This window comes from Acomys russatus, chromosome 5, assembly GCF_903995435.1.
Source record: "Acomys russatus chromosome 5, mAcoRus1.1, whole genome shotgun sequence".
Classification (NCBI taxonomy): domain Eukaryota; kingdom Metazoa; phylum Chordata; class Mammalia; order Rodentia; family Muridae; genus Acomys; species Acomys russatus.
Genome location: NC_067141.1, coordinates 15,865,786 through 15,875,892, shown reverse-complemented (window position 1 = coordinate 15,875,892; position 10,107 = coordinate 15,865,786). Strand labels below are relative to the sequence as shown.

The 10,107-nt window shown below is 44.9% G+C and overlaps 1 protein-coding gene across 1 annotated transcript; it reads right to left on the bottom strand.

Annotated features, from left to right (window-relative positions):
- Positions 1–2,079: 2,079 nt before the first annotated feature.
- Positions 2,080–9,469, bottom strand: Nps (neuropeptide S). Its single transcript, XM_051145098.1, has 4 exons — positions 9,407–9,469; positions 9,155–9,284; positions 7,257–7,360; positions 2,080–2,723 (listed from the first exon to the last, which is right to left on the bottom strand). Exons 1-4 carry the CDS (start codon positions 9,467–9,469, stop codon positions 2,544–2,546), a joined length of 477 nt encoding a protein of 158 aa, XP_051001055.1. The 3' UTR covers positions 2,080–2,543.
- Positions 9,470–10,107: the final 638 nt, after the last annotated feature.

Sequence of the window (10,107 nt, the reverse complement as noted above, 5' to 3'; positions counted from 1 at the left end):
GCAGTGTGTATGTAGATGTGTATGTAGGTGTGCATGTGACGTTTGTATATGGATATAGTGTGCATGTTTGTGTGTAACGTTTGTGAGCATGTGTATGAGTGTTTATATGTACATGTGTATTTTGGGGGCAGAAGGAGAAGAAGGTGAGCTTAAGACAGTGTAGATTTTCTAAGGGTGGTTCAAAGTAGGAGCTAGAATGATGCTTGGTCGGCAGTTAAGAGCTCTAACTGTTGCTGTTTCAGAGAACCAAGTTTGGGTTCCCAGAACCCACATCAGCTCACAAAGGTCTATAATTCCAGCTCCAAGAGATCTGATGTTCGCTCTGGCCTCTGCAGCCACCCTCGCCCATATGCACGTACCCACAGACAGAGACAAACACTTAAACATGAGTAAAAATAAATCTAAAAAATATGAATGTTTCAAATGACCAGAGACATCATCTGGCCCCTTTAGAATGTGTGAAGGTGGAGATGTCCTTTTCCATCCAAGGGAAGAAGGGAGAGCACACCCAGTGTCGTAGAAGTGTGTGCGGTGCTGCCCTGGCACAGCCCTTAGACAAGGGACCCTGCACAGCAGGCTCCTGGATGGGACCAGCAATGGATACCTGCCTACCATAGGAACACAAAGATGAAGGCCCAGGTTCTAAGCACTGGAGAGGGGAGGTCACTGAGTGATGCAAAGCTGAGGGGCAGATAGGCATCATTGGGAGGACAGAGTCTTCACACCATCAGGTCCACAAGAAGGATGTGACTGCTGGAAGGAGACAGGGGACAGTTGGTCTCAGGTGAACGCACACAGGAGACCTTCTATTCTTGGGTGTTTCCTCTGGGCTTCCAAAAAGTGTCTCCTGGAGGACCCCGTTAGCAGGCTCACACATTGTTGTGTGACTTCACTCTGAACTATCTCCTGTGTATCTGAACAGCAAAGTAACGTGAACACGCACAGTCAGGAAGCCCTCGCTGTTACTGCAGACAAGGCAAACACATGAAGGTCTTGCAAAGCCTGGTGTTTTCAGGCAAATTCTTAATGCCTTCCTCAATCTGACACATCTGGAGTCGGCTGCACACATGGACATCAGGTTGTGACTGTGCAACCTGCTCACCATAAGCTCCAAATCCTGGAGACAAATTTCTACTGAAGCTGGTGACCAAGGACAGTGTCCTTTGATTTTTAAAGCTGGCCATGTAAAACCTGTGTAAGACATTTGGAGAACACCTGTAGCATATTGCAGAGTCCAGCATGTATAAACATGTTAATGAGCTTAAGACTTTGGAAGCAACTCTTTGACCAATGCATGCTCTCTCTCTCTCTCTCTCTCTCTCCTCTCTCTCCTCTCTCTCATCTCTCTCTCTCCTCTCTCTCCTCTCTCTCTCTCTCTCTCTCTCTCTCTCTCTCTCTCTCTCTCTCCTCTCGGCTCTCTCTCTCTCTGTGTGTGTGTGTGTGTGTGTGTGTGTGTGTGTGCTTTATAAAGGTGGAAAGTCAACACTGGCCTTCTTTGCTGTTCTCTACTTTTTTTTTTTTTTTTTTTTTTTTTTTTTTTTTTTATGCAGAGTCTTTCAAGGAACTTGGCACTCACACATCTGGCTAGAATCCCTTGTCAGTAAACTACAGTTATCCTCCCTCCTCTGCCTCCTCAGTACTAAAGTTACAAGCATGTGTTGCTTTTATATAGATTTTATAGATTCAAACCTGGGTCTCCATGCTTGTATAACCAGCATTGTACCCACTGAGCCATCACTGCCCCAGTCCTGCACTGTCATTTTTTTTAAAGCACCAATGTCAAGAGTATTAATGTAAAGGTAGTGGGCTTGACCTGGGAAGAAGAACGGGGTCTCATCTATCAGCCAGTTTATGGAAATGTACCGCCTACCTCACAAGCACCAGCCAGTTCTCTGGTGTCACCATTGTGACTGGCAGTGCTTCACAGTTTAAGATTTGAAGAGTCAAGACAAAACAAAATGTTCGAGGCAAAGCAATCAGCCATCTTTATATATATTTGGAATCAGGAAAAGGAGAGGGAGAGACAAACCAAGAGGGCTCTAGAGATCCCAGGTTGCAGGGACCAATTAGCTGCACCGTTCCTCCTCTTGCTGAATCGTCATGAGACTCTTCCAAACAGAAAACAGCACAACCCGAAGAATTGGCCCGGCTGAGTCATTTGAGAAAATCATATTTTAAAGGAGAAATATCATATACCTGCCACTGCACTTGGTGTCACAGCACTGTAAGACAGTGGGAGAAGAATCACACTAATATGACAGTAAAGACGCCCACACGTTGTGGCCAATTCAAGATCAAAGCCAGTTGAGTCCCTCCACACTCGGGGATGTTTCTAGCTAAGCACAGAAATCGTTTTTTACTCACAGGTGGAAGTTTGAGACAGGTTTCTATTTATCCTCCAAAACTTAATTTACTTTGAGCCACTTAGGAGAGGGGTGAGGAGGGAAGCAACACCTTGTGGTACAAGATACAACCGCTTTTTAGCACATCGGTCACACTCTACATAGCTTGAGATTAATTCCCAGAGTCCTTTGCACACTTATTCATTGCTTTGCTCTTCGAAATGAAGTTTTTTTCACCCCTGAGCCGACTCCATTGCGAAAGGACCTTTTCACTGACGTCTGCTCCAAAATTGGCTTTAGGAAAGCTAGTCCTTCGCTCCCATCCAGCCTGGCTGGGCAGCTACCCAGTAAGATGAGAAAGTAATCAGGCTTCCCAGGCATCTGGTGATGTAGACAGGGGTAAGAGAAAGAGGATACAGCATCTAGGTTAAACGTTTATTTCAATAGCAACGCATTTCAAAATCTTATGGCTCTAAAGGCTCTGTCTCATCTCCTTATTGGGGAGAAATGTTGCTGAAACACAATGCATACTTATTGCAGAGAGCACCTGGGTTACCATTGGCTTGTCTGCTTTTTATTCTGCCATTCAGCATTTACAGTGTGTATTCCACATAACATCCATGTTGTCTGTTATTTTATAAGGAATATTTGAGGGTTCTGCTTAGTCTTGGGAATGCTGTTCAACATTCACCCCTGGGCTTGGGATGTGGCTCAGTTGGGAGGGTACTGGCTAACATACCTATAACCCTTGGTTCAACCCCAGCACCACATAAACTGGGTAGGGTAGCACATACTCGTCATCTCATCACTTGGAAGGTGGAAGCAGGGGGATAAGAATTTTAAGGTCATCTTCAGCAACAGAGTGAGTTTTAGGCTAGCTCGGGCTGCATGATACTCTATGTCAAAAATTTCTATTGCCCTAAGTATGCACGGACACACATTAGGAGACCTGCTGCTGCTTTATAAGCCACTTTTAAAAGTAAATTACCTAAAAAAAACTGCCCAGTGTGACCCAATTCTAGGTGTGTCAGAAGCACACCTTCTCTGGCTACCCATCAAGGTTTCCAAAAAGTGATGCCATTGTGGGGCCCTGACACCGACACCTTCCAACTATGGTTCCAGTCCTCACCATTGCTCGAGGCCTGGGTAGCACATCACAGTACTGAAGTGCTAAGTGGTGAGAGAAATGGATCTTGAACCCTAGAGCTCAAACCTACAGTCCAGCCCCACACTGTGCAGATGAGGAAGCCAAGCCCAGGCTCCGATCACAGCTGGTAAGTCCTAGTGGCAGCCCTGATCCAGGCCTCCGCTGGGAGCTGCTGACACTTGGCCAGGATTCTTTCTTGCCCAGATTCAAAGTAAGTCTAATAACTGGCAAGGTGCTAACCAAATATTGTCCTTGACCAAGCAGAGACCTTGGCAAAGCCATCTCTGATGACACCTCGTCTTTGCTTCCCAATATTTTATTTGATCCTGCAAAGCAAAGATCTGTGTAAAGCCAGCATTACTGACTCCCAGGCTCTATGTGAGGAGGCCACATGCCTGCAGATGCTTCTGTTCACCAGCGGCTGACTCCAAGCCCTGGTTTTCTTGCTCCGTAGAACAAAAAGAGAAGCATTTTACTAAGGCTGAAGAGACATAGCATGAAATAAAGCTTCTACCCTTTGCTCGTTGGTGTAGAAGACAAGTTTGTCTTGAGTTACTCTTGTTTGGGGGTTGGAATGAAGTTTTCAATGTATCAAACGTCCTAGAATTCTTTATCCTGGCTGGATGAATGACTGGTCTCCAGTGCCCAGAGCTAGCAAGCAAACCTTCCCAATTCTTCTGAGAGGAAGAAAAAAGATGTGCTCTCTCTCTCTCTCTCTCTCTCTCTCTCTCTCTCTCTCTCTCTCTCTCTCTCTCTCTCTGTGTGTGTGTGTGTGTGTATGTGTGTGTGTCTGTATGTGTGTCTCCCTCTCTCTCTGTCTCTTTATCTGTCTTTCTCTCTCTCTCCCTCCCTCTCCTTTTCCTTCTCCTCATTCTCTTTCTGTCTTTCTTTGTGTCTCTGTCTGTCTTTCTATCCCATCTTTGTCTCTCTCTTTGTTTTCCTGTCTCTGTGCCTCTGTATCTTTCTTTCTCTCTCTTTCTCTGTGTGCATGTGTTGTGTTTTATTTTCTGTTTGATCTGGGAATAGTCAAAGATGGTTTAATAAATATTGGTTATAGTTTAAAAAAAACAATCAAAACATCTGAGTTTAATGCCACTCTGTTTCCCCCTGTGTTAACATGATAGATAAATTCTTCCTATTTTAAATCTCCAGCAGGAGTGACCTGTGCATCATTGCAGAAAGGAAGCACTCACGATGCCACCTCCATCCCACAAAAGAAAGGTGCCAGTTCAGGTTATTAGACCATGAGTCATCCCTAAAAGGACCTCGGTGTGCTTGGGCAACCTCTCATCAGGAGACCACTGTGCACCTGCCTAGCTGACAGGCCTCAGGAAGCCCTGACCAAAACAATGAAATTCTATGTGATTAGAGTGCATCATCACTCACTCCAGTCAGGTTGCCATGAATACCAGCCACAGCATTACTGCCTAATGTGGCTGTAACCAGAACAACATTCTCATGAGCAAAGCCAGAAAAACGGACAACACAGTGAAAGGAGAAACACTGTCTTGTGGCCCAGGAGGTCTCTACATACTCCAGAAGAAAGAATTCTTAATTTAAAAACAGCTACGGACAAGTGCCTCTTGTTAAAAAATGCTGTGAGCAAACCTTTAGGGACAAACAATAGAAAGCAATCAGGAAGACACTTGAGAAAATATACCCATTTATGGACTGTGAGTCATCCACTTGATGAATGTCATTCATGTCTTAAAGGATCAATGAGTAAATTAGTGTTGAATGCTCATAGGACGGAAAGGCAGAAGAGAAGCTATATTAAGTAAACAGGAAATAGAAAAATGACAGACTCGAAGATCAATGAGAAGACGGATTATATAAATAACTAGAGCACAATGCTTGAGGGAGTTGCCACTTGGAATTGCCGTGACCTCTTTATCCTAAGACCAGTGAGCTCAGTGATTACAGCACTACAGGTTAACTTTTAGTGAAGAAGCATTAAAGTTTACGGTGTCGTCAATGACCAAAGATATTTTAATATTGTAAGGACAATGGAATAGTAGTACAGGATAAGTATACCACGATGCGCAGACCCAAATAAGTATCAAGACCGATCCAAGGGAGGATGCTTAATAGAATAGACAGAGGTTGCGGTTGAAGAGAGGGAACAAAGTAGGAGAAGCAACACTGAGAGATATGAGGCAGGAGATCAGACCTGGGGAGAGCTGAGATGGGAGGGCAAAAGGCCTGCAGAGAAAAGAAAAAACGGTGGGCAGAAGCATCTCTGTGATAAGCTGGATACCCAAGTCAGGGTAGATATGAGAGGGGCTGTAGCAGAGAGTCCTAGTAGCAGGGGGACATAGAGACTGAAGAAGGCACCCTCTAACTAGATAAGTCTCCAGATAGAGGGAGAGGAACACCATCCCACCCACAAAAACATCAACTCAAAATTCACCCTGCCTACAAGAGGTGCAGAGATAAAGAGAGAGCAGATACAGCAAAGATTGAAGGACGGTCTAACCAATGCCTTCCCCAACCCAAGACCCACCCCATGGAAGAGAGACAAACCCTGACACTATTAACTATACTTTGCTATGCTTGCAGATATGAGTCGAGCAGAATTGTTCTTTGAGAGGCTCCACCCAGCAGCGACTGGAAACAGATGCTGAGACTCACAGCTTAACATTGGGCTATGCACAGTCAGCCTTTCAGAAAAGTGGAAGGAAGGAGAAAAGGACTTGGAGGTGATGGGAGCTTCACAATAAGACCACCAGAGCCAACTCACCAGGCCCTAGAGGGGTCTGCTGAGACTGAAGCACCAACCAAGGACCTTGCATCAACTGGACCTAAGCCCCCTACAAATATGCAGCCAATGGGCAGCTCAGGATTCATGTGGGTCTCTTAGCTAAGGGGAGCAGGGCTCTCTCTGACATGGACTCTCTTGCCAGCTTTCAACTATTCCTCCCTGGCAGGACTACCTTGCCAGGCCGCAGAGCACACTCTGAGTTTGGACGTGACTTGATGATGCTGGGGTGGATGGGAAGGGGGCTTCCCTCTTTTGAGGAATAGGAAGGGCTTGGGAGAGAGGAAGGGAGGAAGGGACTGGGAGGTGAGGAGAGATGTAAAGTGAATAGATAAATAGAACTTTTAAAAGATAATGACAAACACAAGGACAGATGACACAATCAGAATATAAATACCCCAAAGAAGCAATCTTTCTTTGTGTGTGTGTGTGTGTGTGTGTGCATGTGCGTGTGAGTGTGCGTGTGCGTGTGTGTGTGTGTGTGTGTGTGTGTGTGTGTGTGACTTGAGCAGCTCTGGGAATATAGTTAGGACCTCACCAATACTCTATAATAAACCCATGAATAAATATTTTAGGCAATATTTCTTTGTAATCTAGCATGTTGCCTACATGACCACTGTGGAGTTTTGTTTTGTTTTTCTGTTTGTTTGATGTTTGTTCAATTTCAGTACAAAATATTTACTATGGTTAAGAGTAGGTGAGTGTGGAACACATAGATTGTCATGGACCAAAATATAACATTTTAAATTGAAACAGCCATTTCCTCATGCAAGATGCAACTCTTAAATAATTCAAAACAAATCAGTACATTCCAGAATTACCTACTATCACGTATGTTTCTGCTGCCTTACTAATCTCATAATCTGTTTACACTTATTTATCTCTAAAGGTCTAAAGATAAACTATACTGTTTTTTCTGTCACCTATTTCTTGAAATTCTTTTGAATTTGGGTTATGCCACCATCCTGATCACCTATCTGACAATTAGAAATAGCAGTGAAGCTCTTACCTTGGAAGAAAGAACCGGATAACACAAAAACATGTGCACCGTTGACAGCGACAGAACTAAGATGAGGTTGAATTTTAAGGAGCTGCAGAGTAGAAAACAGAACCCTGGGTGGAATTTCATCACACAAGCAAACATAAAATTTTAAGAACATGCAAACATTCAACATGTCTCTTGGCAGAAATACACAGTACTTTACCTAATCATTTTGGATTTTCCAAGATCTGCGCAGATGGGTTTTTATTGCCAAATGCCTTGCCCTTGCTGTCTGATCCTCCTTGGGTGTGTGTCCCTTTTTATATCAAAAAACTTCAGAAGTAAAAGTCATTGAGATCTATCCTCTGTGACTGGTTGGCCTGGCTGTGGCCTTTTGTTCTTGTTAAGTGGGAAAAGGACAGTAGCATGTAAGCTGTCATAGAGTTACCAGGGGGTGACTTCATTCAAAGCTTGCCATTAAGAATGCCCTTCAAAGGCTCAATCCTCTACACTTCCTTGTGACATGGGTGGCCCGGGGGCCTCAAAAGGAACTGAAAGTACTGTTTTTAGTTTGGAATTTAAACACTTAGGCAGGATGACAGTGTTTCTTTGAATGTCAGAGACCAATACAACTGAAATCACTGAAGGACCCAAGCGTGACCACACAAACGAGGCAGCATATTGGGTCTCTACCCTCAATTTTCTTCCTCCGGGATTTCAACTGTCAAAGCAAACAAATGGCACATCTGTTGTCACTGGTCCCTAAGTCAAGGGATGACACCATATATGAAAACACGCTCCACATCCTGTGTGTCTCTGCATTTGTGACTTCCTTTCCTCTCAGGGGACAGAGCCCATCCTGGAGTCTGACTGTCCCTACACAGCAGTGGGCAATGGGAGTATTAAGAAGTTGATTCAGAGCCGTTAAGTGCCGCGGACCACCGAGGGGGCTTCTAGCCGTGGACAGCAAGGATCCTAGGATAGGCGCGACAGACAGACACGAACACAAGGGAGGGTCAATGCTGCTGCCAGAATCTTTACTTGAGCACAGTGGTTTATACAGTCATGACAGGAACTTCTGCTAGCTACAAACCACAGTTTAAGAGATACAGATCAGGTTACAAAGTGCAAAGTACAGCAATAATCAGAAACTAAAAGTACAACAAGGTCCTCTGGCTATGCATAAGGGCCAGAGACAGACTGCGGTTAATCACCTGAGAAGGTGGCATGAGCTTTTCTTAGAATTCGCAGTCAGCTAGGCGAAGCTGGCTCCTTTCTCAGGCATGTTATTATTAACAGCTTTTACCCATGAGAGAAGTACAAGTCTGCACATCTGCAGCCCATACTTAGATAAAGTTGTTATATTCCTTTACACATCTTAATCTTTCTGGTAGTCCCATACATTGTAAACCAAAACAATCCCATGGGGTGCCATACTTTACTACCACCTTGGTGAGTTGTGTAATTATGTCATTTTTCTTTGCTGCAGTTAAAGTGCACCATGGAGGTCTGACCCTCAAGATTCTTTCCCAGGGACTCAGGTCCTAATATCTTATCTTTTTACCATCCTTAGTAACCCATCGTGTTAAATCCTCATCCTACACTCCTATATATGGTAATGGAGGGTAGGGAGTGGTTCTTAGAGCTGTGCTCCTCTGTATTTGGGTCTCTGTCACCATTTCCCTTCAATCCAGTCCTAAGTTGTCCCATTTTCTGTTTTACTGGGAACTCCGGGGACTGCTTCACTCTCCTCGCTATCCTCACATTCCTGGATATGCCTTCTCTTCCTAGAATCCTTTAGCCTATACTCCAGCTGTTGCCATTTGTCAAGTGCCTTCTGCACAGTTGCATTTTCTTTCTGTATCAACTGCACAAACGCCTTCACCCCCAAGGTGTAGTTTCATTTACAGTCATGCTTCTGGTACTGTTTAATATGAGACGTTCAGCTTTCTGCGGAACTACTTCATCCACGGCCACCACTGGTTCATTTCCCGATGGGCTCACATCAGGTTTCTCAGTTACTGAGATGTTCAGAGGGTAAAGAACGGCCTTGCCCTGGAGGTGGACTTAATAAGAATGCGTGAGTGATTATAGAACAAGGAAGGAGGAAAAGCAGAAGTAGGCCAATAGCCAGGCTCTGTACACCCAGAACTCGGGATGCTCGTCTCAACAAATACCTGGGCTTCTGCCAGGGACCCTCGCAAATCTGGTTGCCCATCACCTGATCGATGTCGGAGCATCCTCCGAGCCGATAAGGTTGCATGTCACACAGACTCTATCGGAGTGGGTGTGGCAGTTAAGCAGGGACACATGTTTCGGAGGGCACCAAAGGAGGTGCTGCCACTGCTTCTGAGGAAGTGCCATTGCTTCTCATTACACTGGAAAAAACTGTGATGGCTCAGTTTGCCAAAGCACCTGCCACACAAGCAAAAGGACCCACGTTTGGATTCCTAGAAACCACACAAAGCACAGGGACAGTGGTACCCATTTGTGGTGCTGGTGAACTGGAAACAGTAGAACCTAGAGCTCACTGGCCACTGGCCAGCCAAGCTAGTCAGTGAGCCTCCGGACGATGAAAGACTGTGTCTCAAACATCAAGTAGAAAGTAACCGATTGGCATCAACTTCCACACACTGTGCATAAATGTGCACCCATATACACAACACACATGCATACATGCACACACTCACAGGCACACACACACACACACACACACACACACACACACACACACACACATACATGCACCAGGCAATTGAAGAAAATTCTTGCTTTCTCAAAATCCTCACCTTTTGGAGGGCAACAGTATCCTGAGCCTGGGACATAGCTACTTGTCACAGCTACATTCACTTCTTTCTCTTGGGCAATGTCCCTCTGT